Here is a 14,779-nt window from a genome sequence, read left to right as displayed (position 1 = left end):
AAGCTACTCTGAATCCCGCAATGGCTTTTCCATAATTTTCTGCATGATATGGACAACATTATACCGGGCCACCAGGCTCTACGCTTTCCCCTGCTGCACTGCATGAAGGCCCAGCCATCCTCATAGAGCACGGGCGGGGGAAGGGAGGAGGGGGGAGGTGTTTGCACTGTAAGCTGTCCAGGCAGTGATTTAGATGATCATGATACACTTTTTACTATCCCCTTGCCACTCTCCACAATTGTGGCAGGGGCACCAGCCTTTCTGCACGCCGCACACAGCTGTGCCCTCCCCAGGCTGGCTCCATCGTAGGTCAAGGTCAGCTGGTCTTTGTAGATAGGTCTCCTCCCTACTGAGGTGCTTTCACTGTGGTGGTTCTTGTTTGACTCCATATATGTTTACAAAGGAGGTACCAGTTTATTTAGCTGATGGTTTTGCGCAAACTAGTTACTTCCTTTGATATCAAAGCAGAACCATCACGTGTATAACTTGCTGATCCGTGCCACATGTCATTTAAATCACTGTGACAGTTTCACTTGGGAGCAATGATGCTGAACATGCCTTACTGGGAACAGGAGCATGAGGACCTTATTTACAAATCTCTTTTATTAAGCATGTGCTTTCCGAATAAGCAAGTAAAAAAAAGATTGTTCAAAGTAGCAGCTCATTCCAGCAGTGTCTTGCCACGCACATGTGATTCACTATAACACACCATATAACATGTATATTTGTATTGCAAATGTTATCCCCTTTGCCTTTAATGATAGATGTTTATTGATACTCATCTCAATAGTACGTATGCCACCGAACGCAGAGCAAAGAAATACTGAGCTAACCTGTCAATATTTATACCTGTGACCATGAGACGAATCACAGAATAGTGGATGCATTAGTGCACAGAGTAACCAGGCACAGCTAGGAGTAGGGATTGCACTTTGCTTGGACCTGGCATTGGGGCTAGCTAGTTGTTGTGGTGGTGGTGCACACATTTACAAGCACATCAGTGTTCAGTGTCAGACAATGAGTATCTGGAGACTGTTTATCCAAGTCAAAAATACAATGTGCTGTGGTGGTGCGCTCTAGTTGTCGCACGTCACGTCGTGACGTGCGGGCGGCCATATTGCGGCTGCACGCGCAGCGCGCATTAAGAGGCGCGAAAGCCGGAGGACAAGGCAGATCGGCTCGGCGCTCTTTAGAGGGAAAATTGTACAAATAAATACCGTTGAACCTAATACGGCTGCAGCGTCATTATTGAGGTCACACTACATTACAATGGCGACGAGGCCGGGATACTGAACCCCTGCAGACCATAGGGGACGAAATTTACAGCAAGAAGCCACCGAGGGAAACATCAGACATCGGTGAAAGAAAAAAAGAAGAAAAAAAAAACACAGCAGCAGGCAGGACAACGGTGCCAGGAGGCCAATGAGAGCACATGGTCAAGAAGAGATCAACAAGACACCACACAGGTACCCTACCCTAAAGAGCGTGGCAGAGCCCAGAACCACCCCGGAGGGAAAGGACAATTAAGTTAAGGGGGAGTGAACAGACCCCAGCGAATCTAAGCAAAGCTCGCCAGATCACACCACGAACCATAAAACTGGGAGTACCGCGCTGGCTGCCTTAAAAGAGGGCGAGGGGGCGCACACAGGTAGTCCCCAGTCCCACACGGGCAAAGAAGAGCAAGACAACACACCGGGCAGTCCCAGGAGTCAAGGGAGCACACTACCCACGATCAAAAGTGAAAAAATGAGTGCGCAAGCAGGATATGCAATGGCGCCAGTGCAATTTCTGCCTAGACCAGGTGAACCACTTATGAAGTGGGAGGACTGGAGAGAATACATTGATAATTTCATTGGGGTCTTAGAAGACGAAAACGAGGAACAGTTCAACCCCAAGAGAAAGAAGCGCATCCTACTACTCAACCTAGGCCCGGAAGGACTGAGAATCTATAAGAGTCTAGTTCCTAAACAAAGAGGAAGCACGGATGATGACGTGTATGCCCACGTCATTGAGGACCTAAATGAACACTACAGGCCGGCGGTGTGTGTATCTGTGGACAGGTTCAATTTCCAACAAAGGAAACAACGCCCAGGTGAAACAGTAGAGGAATACGTGGCGGCCCTGAAGAAACTGGCGTCCACGTGCAAATATAACAATTGGGAAGAGGAATTCATCAAGGATCAGGTGGTGATGCACACCACGTGCACAGCTGTGCAGGGCAAGTTATGGGCCAGCGGCGACACTACACTAAAGGAGGTGATGGTAATCGTCAAGAGGTCAGAGTTAGCGCGCAGGTGTGCAGAGGCAACGAAGAAGGAGATGGCGCCCAGCACCATGGTAAACAAAATCGACGAAGGAGAGTCCCGCAGGGACTACAAGTACAAAGGGTCATCGGTGAAGGGGCCCAACAAATGGCAAGGCAACCCAGGCCCCCCAGGAAAACAGACAGGAAGCAACAAGAAATCATGCTACAGATGTGGGAGCTGGCCCCACGAGGCGCACGACAGGAAGTGCCCAGTGTTCCGCGCCAAATGTATGTTCTGCGGCATTGTGGGCCACTATGAGAAGGTATGTCGGAGGAAGGCTTCTAAAGGCATGGTGAAATACATCGGACAAGAGGACGAAGAACAGGAAGAAGGCACGGAGGAGGACGTCGTCACCGTACTTTGCGTGGACGGCCAAGTGTTGAGCGTAGATGGAAGGAGAACGACGAAACCGGTAATGGAAATGACGATAGGGGGAGTACCGATAAGCGTGGTAGCCGACACGGGCTCGCCTTACACCATCGTCCAGAGAGCGGTGTGGAATGAAAGTTTCGCGCCACATCTAGGCCCAGAACTGGAGAAGCTGGACATTCGGCCAGTCACATACAATGGGGACCGCATACCCATGGCAGGATTCACAACATTAAAATTTGAGTTCAGAGGCCGGTCCGCCTTCTGCAAACTTTACATATCAGAGAGAGAGCCCTCAGTGCTGGGATGGCCGGACCAAGGCGACCTGGGCATCAAGTTGGACCCAGGGGGAAAGGAACAAATACTGCTTACCGAATTAGAAGCCTGGCCAGATCTTGACAAATGGAAGAGTGAGTACCCCAAAGTATTTGGAGGCACGGTGGGGAGGATGGAGAAATTCTCACACAAGATAATCCTAAAGGAGGAAGCTGTACCAGTCGCCCACAAAGTGAGGAATGTACCACTGGCAGTGAGAGAAGCAGTACAGGAAGAGCTACAGGACTTAGAAAAGAAGGGGATCATTGAACCGATCACGTGCGCGGAGTGGCTGGCGCCATTAGTGGTAGTTATGAAACCCAGCGGGAAGGTCAGGCTGTGTGTCGACCTACGTGAATTGAACAAGAACATTGTGGTAGAAAAGTTCCCCTTACCCAGAATTGACGAAATGCTGGCCAAGACCAGAGGTATCAAGTGGTACTCCACCATAGACTTGACCTCAGCCTACCACCAGATCGCACTGCACCCAGAGAGCCGGAAATATACATCATTCATCGCCCCCTTCGGGTGCTATCAGTTCCGCCGTATGCCGTTCGGGCTAGCCTCGGCAGCTGCGGTGTTCCAGAAACTGATGCACCAACTGTTTAAGGACACAGAAGGTATCCAGTATTTTCAGGACGATATCTTGATAATGGGGCGTGACAAACCTGACCATGATGTGAAACTAAGCACAGTACTGAAGATCCTAGAAAAAAAAGGCCTCACAGCAGAATGGACCAAGTGCCGGATTGGCATGGAGTCGGTGACCTATCTAGGACACGAGATTGGTGTGCGAGGAGTGACCCCGAAGGCAGAGAATGTGAGAGCGATTTGTGAAGCACCACCGCCCACCAACAAAGAGGAGGTCAGGTCATTTTTGGGCATGGCGGAATACTATAGCAAATTCGTGCAGCACTTCGCCACCAAAACACATAACATGAGGCAGCTGACGAGAGACAGCACTGAGTTCCGCTGGACGGAGGAGGCACAAAGTGAATTTGAAGTCATCAAAAGGGAAGTAGTAGGAGCAGTACCACTCCAAGGATACGACCCCCAGGGAAAGACAGTGCTCACCACAGATGCCAGTGACAAGGGGTTGGGCGCGGTGTTATTGCAAGACCGAGGACAAGGAAGGATGGAGACACTCAGCTTTGCATCCCGCACACTGAGCGAAACAAGAAAGAAATACAGCGTAATAGAAAAAGAGATGCTGGCAGTCGTGTGGGCAATGACGAGATTCAGGCAATTCCTGTGGGGCACACGGTTCCAATTGAAAACGGATCATAAACCATTACTGAAAGTACTAACATCCAGCGGGCATGCCAACGCCACGCCCAGGATCTCGAAAATGACCCTGAAACTACTAGAATTCAGATACGATGTAGAGCACATCCCAGGCAGCAGGAACAGAGTAGCGGACTACTTAAGTAGGGCGGCGGCTATGGATCAGAGCGAGGAAGACCAAGCAGGGAAGGAAGAATTGGTAGCACTCACGGAAGATCAAGAAAGAGTAATTGGAAATCAGGAGTGGAAGGAAGCGTACGATGAAGATCAAATCATAAAGGAGGTAAAATCACTCATCACAAAGGGATGGCCAGACAAAAGACAGACCAGGGAGGACCTAAAACCATACTACGAGATCAGGGAGGAATTATCTCTGGACGACCAAGGAGTGTTTGTGTACAGAGGAGAGAAGGTCATCCCCCCGGCAAACATCATCCCCAAGTTACTAAGCATGCTCCACGAAGGACATTTGGGAATAGGAAAAATGAAATTGAGGACCAAACAAAATTACTGGTGGCCAGGGATGGATGTTCGAGCTGAAAGATACATCAGGGACTGCTTGCCGTGCCAAGGGGCAGACAAAACACTCAAACTGCTACGCCCAGCCATAGGAAAGTTTGACCCCCTGCAGAACCTGTGGGAGTTGTCGTCGGTGGACATCCTGGGCCCGATCCTGGATGGACACGGAGTTCAAAAATATGTGTGTGTCCTCATGGACAGGTATTCCAAATGGCCAGAGTTGAAGGTAGAGGAAGCAATGGATACAGAGACCATCATAAAGTTCCTGTCCGAGACCTTTGTGAGAGAGGGCATACCCAAGTCTATCCTGAGCGACAACGGCCCACAATTTAGGTCAGAAAAATGGAGCAACTTCATGCAGAGGAATGGAATACTAGCCAAACACACGTCCGTCTACCATCCGGCCGGAAACGGACTAGTAGAGCGATTCAACAGAGTGGTGATGGGGTCAGTCCAGGCGGCCATCTCCAACAACAAAGACTGGGAAAGAGAGATATGGCACATGGTGTGGGCGTACAGAATTACCCCCACAGGGGGGGATACAGCCCCTTCCAAATTCTGAGGGGTCGTGAACCATTCACTCGAGACAATCGTGTAAGGAAGGAAAAAAACATAACGAGCGAGTGGTCCCCAGCAGTTGTGCAAGCCAACTTAGAAAAGGCACAGGACATATATTCAAGACACTACAACAACCGGAGAAACGTGAAAGAGACAGACCTGGAAAAAGGCGAGTGGGTACGAGTAAAGTTGGCCACGCTACAAAGGAAGGGAGACAGCAAGTATAGTAAGCCCATGCAAGTCAAGGAAGTGTTCAGCAGAGCGGCTCTGTTAAGTGATGGAAACGTGTGGTCCCAGGATCGCATGGCAAGATGAACAAGGTCCCACGATGGGACCAAGGTGGAGCTGACCTAGGAGACATGGAGGAAGGTAACATGGAACAGGAACAAGCAGATGTGGAACTGGATGAAAGAAGAGGAGAACAGCAGGAGGAGAGAACTGATGACGGCAGCCAGGGGGCTGCGAGAGAAGGAGACACGAGGAGACGGGACGGAAGTGCGGCTGCGCTTGGAAGTGGAGGAACAGGTGGAGAGACTCAGGGGAAGGAGACCCTGTCCACCCCGGTGAGGATGACCAGGAGGGGCAGAGCAGTGGTTAAACCGGCGAGGTTCCGAGACTTTGATATGAACGACGGACTGTGAGTTAACAGTTTCAATGTTGGGAAAAAGGGGGAGATATGTGGTGGTGCGCTCTAGTTGTCGCACGTCACGTCGTGACGTGACGTGCGGGCGGCCATATTGCGGCTGCGCGCGCATTGAGCGGCGCGAAAGCCGGAGGACAAGGCAGATCGGCTCGGCGCTCTATAGAGGGAAAATTGTACAAATAAATACCGTTGAACCTAATACGGCTGCAGCGTCATTATTGAGGTCACACTACATTACATGTGCTTTTTTAAGCCTGCCTAGTTTTGACCTAAATGAGTCCCTCTCACTCTGTTTTCCAATGCTGCGGGGCTTAGTGCTCATGTCGTCAGCAGCAGTCGAGGGAGTCTGAGAGTCACTCAGCTGATTATTAATAAATTATGATCGTCGCTTTATCTATTTTCTGCAATTTTGGTTAGAGTCTGATACATGAATGCTGTTTATCAATTATTTCCTATGCTTTGCAGCAGTTAACTTAGAGTTTCTCCTTGCTCAAGTTGGGGTGTACTTTCTGATATTTTAGTGTTTCACTCGTCTACATTGCTTGATTCTGCTTGCGAGAAAGTGTCACTCACAGTCTTTCAAACGTCACTCATATTAACACTGAAATTAGGAAAATGTCACACATAGCATTCTAAAACCTTGGTAGCTATGGGAGGATCTGTGTAAGCTTTTTGATCGCCCACATTGTGAAAATCCCACTGCTTTATAGTAGGGGCAGACTCAGGAATAGACACAAAAGAATAGCTGTGTAAACCTCCGAAAGTCGTCCGTGCACAACAGGATTTGCCTTGCACCATAAACGAAAAACTTTCAAATATAGTACAGTTATTTAAAGATGGAAAAATTACCTGTGTTCTTATTAAACAAATGTAAATAGAACCATAGTTGGGTTCAACATACAGTATGTAAATCGAAGATCGTACTGTTGCAGTTTTTACCTACCACGAACTAGCAGTCAGGAGTAATTCATTATGAAGAGTGGCGGTCATTTTAAGAAAGGAATATTATCCATTGCTGTAAAGAAACACGTACAAAAAACGTAACGTACGCGTAGGTTTTTTCAACTATACCTCTACTTTTTGAAATTCAAATGAGCATTTTCATTCGCTTTTTAAGGAGACTATCAAAATATTTAATATATTTATTCAATGTAATAATATGTTTTTATTTCCCATAATTTGTATTAATAGGTGGAGCGATACTGTAGGTTACTGTTTTTAAATACAATAACTGCCTCTTCAACATGGCGTTATCGCTACAAAGTACAGGAAATGGACTTCCGCATTCACGCTCCCGTCAGCGGTTTCCTGAAAGTTAGTCCGTTGTCCACCTCTAAAGTAGTAGTGGATCTACTCCAGTCTAGAGGGAAGGGCGGGGCGCGCTGTGGTCCTGCTATGCAAATCTTTGCTCTGGAGGAGGGACGGGGTGGGACACGCATGCGCCCTGGGTGGCGGGGCTGTGAATGTTTCCCAAGTGTTTGAAACTGGTATTTGGGTTTTCCACGTTGGATCAAGTGCGGCGGCGAAGACAGGAGAACGGTAACGCGCAGCAGCTGCCACCGAGGACGGTGGAAGCAAGGACAGCTAGGCATCCGTGAAGCGATTCAGTCAGAGGAGATCCTTGCGTCCGGTGAGCATTTTTTCATGCTGTGTGTCCTGGGGCGGATAGCCTTCCACCCGCCGATGGGCTACCTCACACACCCTTTGCTGCTAGTTGAGTGACCCTGAAGCGAGCAGATGTAGTCGCCCAGGTCAGCAGAGGAGCGTGAAACCAAGCAGACTTTCACATATGTGTATATACAGATTTCCATCCACCGAAGAGAAGTCGAGGGGATTGCAGGAGGAAGAATCGGACTCTGCAGTGCTGAGGAGAGAGAGAGCAGAGTGAAAATGTTGAGTCCGGCGAATGGCGTGGACCAGCTGCAGATCGTGAACTATGTGGAGGACTATCTGGACTCAGTCGAATCGCTGCCCCTGGATCTGCAGAGAAACGTCTCCCTGATGAGGGAGATCGACTCCAAGTACCAAGGTGAGAGACCGCCCCCTCCTCTCGTATCGCTTGTCTGCTTCTTGTGTCTGTTCGTCGGTTGCCTCAGCGAATCTGATCATTTAAAGGCGAGAGTATAATTGGAGACTAACGGGGTGTTTCTTGATATTGCGGGGCGGAACAAAAGGTCCTCCAGTCCACCGTGCTTGTTTGTTCTCTTACTCTAGTGTGCCTTTAGAGATTGGTGTTTCGTATGGGAGTTGTGTGCTTCCAGCATAAAGCTTGTGGCGTGTGTTGCAGGGAGAAAGGTGAAGCTGCTGCTGCTGAGAGCGGCTGGCAGATTACAGCGCAACAACGTCCAGGAATGTACAGTCTACGCGGTGCCTGTAGCTGCATGACTAGAAAACACATAATGTGCCCGTGATGCCGTCCGTATTTCTGTTTGATTTATCTGAAGATGAATGTATTGTTCCTCCACCTTTTGGGAAATGCCTTTAGTTTCGAAGCGGATCGAGTTGCCCCGCTTAAAAAGCTTACCGGCAGGCGGTGTCTGCGGTGAGCGTTGCCGTTTCAATGCAGGACTTCCTCAGAGCCCAGCGCCAAAGCGTGGGTTCAACAATCATAATGCTCGGCTCAAAGGACTTTGACGAGGGTAGCTGTTAGCGTATTTTACTTTCTGTCACCCGATTTCTATTTAAAGGGAACAAGTGTCCAGTGTGTTATGTGTTTCCTGGGGACAAGGATGCAGAGACGCGTCCGTTAGGCTAGCGGGTGGAGAAGCCTTCTTTTAATCTATTGTTACCATCGGTCCCTTATTTAGACTTAAGTAGGTAAACAAATGACATTCGTGTTCATATTTAGTACACAGACCTCTTCTCTCCCCGCTAGCGCAAGCCGCGCATTGTAGGCGAGATGGTTTCACGGAGGGTTTTATACCAAGGCCTCTGTCTCGTGCCCCGCCCACACACTCCACCGCGTCCTTCCTTGCTGGCCTGGGCGCTCTTATTGGGCACCACTGAACATGTTGCTCCGCCTTCTTAAGCGTTCCCAACCAACCATTGTCTCTTATTCGATGGTCATTTAAATATTACCTCCCCACAACACGCCTTTTCCCGTGATTGACGTGCTCGTTCATGGAAGAGTTTCGGTGGTGTTTAAGCTCTGAGAACAATGACTGGAATGTTGCTTCCGTGATATCCGGTTGTTCGCTTTACTGTTGCTAAGTGTGCGTTACCGTGGTTTCCTCCTGAGCAGCCTGTTGAAAGCAGGAGCGGAGCGCCCAGCCCCCTTACGCACGTGCGCATTGTTAGGTTTGTCTCCAGTCACTTTTAAATGCCACTTCGGACCGTTGTGGCAGTGCCAATAGAGGACGTGGGTTTTGCGACAGGGACTCAGGCGTAGTCTATATTTGGTGCTTTGCCGAGAAACATGAGCGCGTGGCACGGTTAACTTCCCTCCTCCTGCAGCTTTCTGTAGACAACTTGAGTCGTACTAGAGGTTCGAATATATCGTTCAACGACTTCATTTAAAACTGTTTTTTTTCTCTCCTAACATTGCAGATAGGTTTCTATTTTAACACGTTCACGTGCGTTAACGTCGCGCATTACATGTACTGGCAGACATTTGAATTCAGTTCTGACAACGCACTTTGCTTTATTGGTGTCGGCAGTTGTCCTTACGTTGTTAGGAACAGCCAGCTACTTGCTGAGAGGTGCGCTCATTGCACTTCCTTCAAAATGCGGTGTGTGGGCGGGCTGCCAATGGCGTCGTCTTGGTGGGCACTGTCATCTGCAGACTTGGCGGCCAGATTGAAACCGGGCGTTGAAGTACTTGCGCATTGTACTGAAAACAGTGCGGAAAGTTCCTTGTGTACACGTCGCGATTACGGTAAAGGGTTACTATACCAATATGTGCGTTTATAACGCTTGCCCCTGCCGCAGTTACTTGTGTGTGGGGTTTGTCTACTCAGAAGAAAAGGCGGGCGGTGTTCCTGTAATTACTATTACTTGTGAAGTAAACAGATGCAACTCCCCTTTGGCTGTGATTACGAAATGAGGCACGCGCGATGTGTAGGGGGCAGCCGAATTAAATGGCGAATGGGATTGCTACTTAGAATGCGTACTAAGTTGGATTTTTACGTGCTTTTGTAAGATGTACGTTTTCATCACCAGGGGCGATTTGACTTGTTTATGTTTTGTATTTACTGTAAGTAGATCCACCTCTATTTAGTGTTTTTGTTAATGTTTTCCCCGTCCTCGGTAGACTGGTGCCCCATTTCAAGATGGCTGCCGGACGCGGGCATCGCTTTTCCATTTGAGTTATCCCCAACCCTGTGGATGCGCTGCGCTGTATTAGACGCAGCTCCATCTGGTGGCGGCTGTTCTGCCAGCCGGACTCAAAATGGAGGCGGTGCCGTCAATGTGGAGTGAATCCGGCTGACAGGCAGCAGGTCTCAGCACAGTCAAGTGTTCCAGCATTTCACTGCGGCGTGCGGTCATGACAGCTGTCAAAAGAAAAGGGCGCGACTTAAAAAAACAAAAAAAGTAATTGGTTGTTTCATAGCATTCTTGCTTACTTCTCTCACAACATTTCTCGATTCTGTGTAAGTCACTGGGTGCCGCAGTTCTCCCGCCTTTCATTAGTAAATGCCCTTCTTTAGTATTAACAAAGAATTCTTGCGTTTTCCATTAAATTACAAACGATAGTAGTTACCGTAAAAAAATACTTGACCAGCGAGCGGACGCGTCATCTGGGTACTTTATAGTTATGATTCGAGAGAACATCTTGTTTCAGTTCTCGACGTTTCCTGGAAAAAATATGCGCATAACGTGAGCTTCAGGCTTTTGCACTTAATTGCCTGCCTGGATTAGAAAATATCCTGGGTATTTTTTTAAGCAGTACTACCAAGGGAGCCTTCTTTCCAGCTATATATTCTGCATACCCTTTCTCATCTTATATTCCAGACAGTGAATACATGACAATATTTACTGTGGCAGCTCTACGTGAATCGACCCCAGATCGTTTCCCATAAAGTAAAGATTTTTTTGTTGTTGCTAGAAACGTGTGCTCCCCAGCCCTCTCCACCCCATTTCTTTTTTCCCACTGACCATTAATGAAGGCGAGAAATAAGATCAACCTATGCTATGCAAGCCAAACAGTAAAAGGAAACAAGGTGATGGTTGGGATGCTTAGACTAATGTCAACCACCGTGTGGGGCCGCATCCCGTGCCCACCCTTGCAATTCAATACTGACCCTGCTCCTTAACGGGACAGTCCAACCCTAGGCACCCTCCGGAAGGGAACATAAGAAACCCAAGACATTTTTCGGCTTCGTTAGTAGAGTGCAGTGTGACTCCTATGGCACAGTGGGACCTACAACTTGGTGTACCCGTCAGATTTATGCCACGGATTGCAAAAAAAAAAGTGATGGAGAGAATGCCTGACTTAATCTCGGCCACATGTGATTGTTTGAGGCTGCTATCCAGTTCATAGTTTTTATCAACTGTGGCATTCCACTCTAGACAGTAGTCTGTTCCCAACTACAACATCCTACCAGAAGGGGACGAAGGGATACCACAGCAGTTTGGGCATATTGCTGACGTGCACTCTTAATCTAACACAAAATAAAAGACGGCACACCTTTTTTTTCTGTATCCCCACAGAATACTTGACTGTCCAAATGCTCACTCTTTGCAATCTTTCAACTAAAATTACATAAAATCAACACATGCATTCTCTTCATCAATTGAAATGTGAATCACAAGTGTTTTTTCTTAAAATGACTCACAGTGGCGACCATGGGCAAACCAGATCACCTACATTTTGGGGAATTCGAATATGCGCTTTGCTGCACGATACCCAAATGCAATACCATTACACCAAGGAAGTAGATAGCTGAATGCCTTATTCTGGATTTCACCAAGAGAAGTAAAAATGAGGATACCGACCAGAATCTATCTGTCTCCCACTCTCTCCAAAATTACACGCATTGTAAATTGCCACACAAGTTCCATTAGCCTCATCTCGGTCCAAGTGGGCACCATCCACCACGGTTGCTGCACCAAACCTGTGACCCACAAGAATGATACAGCCCAAAGAGTTACATAGTAATCAATGATAAGACTGCAAGAAAAGTAGTTGCTAGGCACAAAGCATGAACATGGATTTTTGTGTTAGTACATGTGGATAATGTTACCATCTGCTACTACTCATGCTAGTTATTACAATTTCTATTGCTAGAAGGACTACTATATTTTTACCTTTTAATTACATTTTACTGTACAATAGAGATCAGGTCAGATAAAACACATGCTATACATACCTAATAACATGAAGTGCAGTAACAGTTTTAAATCAATATTACTCAGTTGTTGTTCATAGGGTCCAGATTCCTACATTGGGGAATGAGCACCTAATAAATAAATTCCACTCAATATTTTATGATCTGAGGGGGGGGGGGAGTTTTAAGGATAGACCATTTTTCTACTTTTCTGTAGACTTATTATTTGTGTTTTTGAAGGTGTGACAGGCTGGTTATACTTTGTATTTGGCATAACCGGTAGTCTAGAAGTTAACTTTGCCATTAATGCAATTGAAAATAGCACTTGTTACATCTACAACACAGTTTCCCTCTGTATCCTTGCAAATACATTTAAATGTTGAAAACTCTTTAAGAGTCCACCTCTTTAGAGAGTCCATCACATTAAGTTGGGAGCTTACTAGTTTGAACTGTGCTGTGCTCCAGATATTTGTTGTTGTAGATTTTAACTTTTTTCTATAACCCCGGCTTTTAAGCTTTAAATATGTCGAAGTATGGTTCTTGAGACGTTCATCACTCAAGTAACTATTCCCACCTAAATTATTTGCCAATGTTAGACATGAAGTATCCTTGCCGAAATGGAGTTGTGATTAACGTTTTCTCTGTTCATTGATTGTGTGCAAAGCCCACCTGCAAACTTTTACTGTTGTGCTTGCTTCTGATCATTTTGCTTGGGGTTTTCATCTGAATTGTATTCTACCATAATCTACTACATTGCACCCAATATAGTTCTGGCTTTCTTTCTGATCTTTAAGCTAATGTTTTTGTTTTCGCTGGAATCATAGCAAGCTATATATTTAAAATATCATTTGTGTAATATGGTTCACATTTGTACATGGACAGTCAATTAATTACAAATGCCACTGACCTAAGTGGCTCAGTCACAGTTCATACATCACATTACCAGATGCCAACTAAATCAACAATTTCAGTGTATTCAAAAAGCACATAGAGGCAACATACATTTTTACAAAAATGCTTAAATGCAAAATAGGTAACAGTATCCAATTTCTTCAATGATGTGAAATATGTTCTCTTTAATGAATCCTTGAATCATTGCTGGCGTAAGATGGTCAAACACCACAGCCACAATACAGCCAACGCGTTTCGCCCCAATGGGGCTTCCTCGTGGCACTGAACTTGGTCCACCAATATTGTAGTGATCTCTGATATAATAGGCCACTGTTTTTTAGACTTTGCGTAGAAAAATGATCTTGCCTCCGTACCAGTAGTAGTTATCCCGAATAGTACCCAATATGACACACAATTTAAGCAGAAAATACGCAGTTGCTTTCGACACTTAAAATCCTTGAACTGTGTGACGTCCTTCTCATTCAGATCACCGGTGTTCACTTTGATATGTGACACTCCATGTGTCGAAAAAGTTGCTTCCTCAATGGCCCCAGTAAGACGCCGCATCTCTCGACCAACCGCCAGCCCAACAACAAACACAAACGGAAGAATTTCAGTGTGTGAGGATGTGGATGGGGCCTCGAGTCAAAAATACCTGAGGCATTTTTGCCCTGCCCAAAAATTGCTTGCTGAGGCTGGTGCAGATGTCATGGGGTGTTTTTACACCCCTTAATGAACGTCGGCAGTGCAACGCCGCCAAAACCAGTTGAAAATTCACTGGTTTTCTGCTCCTTTTCCTTGCTACCGTGTGGTATTGGCGCCTCACTGGGTAACTGTATGAAGGAAACTGATATGGTGCGTCACATTGGCAAAGTGTGAGTTGTCTGGTCTGCATTACATATTTAAAATAGTGCTCAACTCTCACAAAGTTTTTAAAACTGTAGTAAACCCCTGACGAAGTGACAAGAAAGGCACGAAATGCATAGGGTGACGGAAATGATTTAATCGAAGAATACCTATGTAGCATTCCATGCTATGCAATAAGGCTCGTTATGGCATGTCTACAGCATTAAGGAGTTTAAATGTGAACACAGTATGTCCAACATGTGACCGACAAACCATGAATAACGTAACACAAGGAATGTAAATGTAAATGTAATGGGCATTTATAGAGCGCTACTACCACTCCAAGGAGTATCTTGGCGCTTACACAACCCAGATGGAAGGGTTGGATAGGGGAGAGAAATCCTGATTTTTTTTAAACACATCCACTACACTAGAGTCCTACACAGGGTGTCAGACATAGAGAAAATCCAAGTTTTCAATGCCTTCCTAAAAGGGGCTTCTTGGGAGAAAGATCGCAAGGAAAGGGGCAATTTGTTCCAGGCCTTGGTTCCTAGTACAAAGATGGATTTGCCACCCTTTGTAGCCAGTTTAAAGCGAGGAACAACAAATAAGTTCTGACTTGCGGATCTTAGGCAACGTACTGGGTAGTATCTCTTAAACCTCCTTTGTAGATAGATCGGACCACGTTGATGGAAGGCCCTAAAGGTAATCAAGAGAAGTTTGAACAGGATTCTCTTTCCTATTGGCAGCCAATGTAAGGTATTTAGGGCTGCGGAGGCTGA

General features: G+C 46.7%; 2 protein-coding genes across 6 annotated transcripts in view; one reads left to right on the top strand and one right to left on the bottom strand.

The window, feature by feature from the left end:
• The window catches only part of CARS2 (cysteinyl-tRNA synthetase 2, mitochondrial), a 742,767-nt gene that overhangs the window by 578,505 nt on the left and 149,483 nt on the right, over positions 1-14,779 (bottom strand). The window lies entirely within an intron of this gene.
• The window catches only part of ING1 (inhibitor of growth family member 1), a 69,945-nt gene that overhangs the window by 52,521 nt on the left and 2,645 nt on the right, over positions 1-14,779 (top strand). The window contains exon 1 of one of the 5 annotated variants that reach the window (XM_078657539.1): positions 7,424-8,023. The exons of 1 other annotated variant lie outside the window; for it this stretch is intronic. In XM_078657539.1, the coding sequence (XP_078513665.1) occupies positions 7,885-8,023 (139 nt within the window). In that variant the 5' untranslated portion in view covers positions 7,424-7,884. Of the gene's footprint in view, positions 1-7,423; positions 8,024-9,160; positions 9,292-9,335; positions 9,479-9,505; positions 9,869-14,779 lie in introns of those variants that run through there. 3 more of the 5 variants (XM_078657542.1, XM_078657541.1, XM_078657538.1) reach the window with 3 other exon arrangements.

The sequence above is a fragment of the Lissotriton helveticus genome, chromosome 8 (assembly GCF_964261635.1).
Source record: "Lissotriton helveticus chromosome 8, aLisHel1.1, whole genome shotgun sequence".
NCBI classification, from domain to species: domain Eukaryota; kingdom Metazoa; phylum Chordata; class Amphibia; order Caudata; family Salamandridae; genus Lissotriton; species Lissotriton helveticus.
This window is presented reverse-complemented; position numbering and strand designations above follow the sequence as displayed.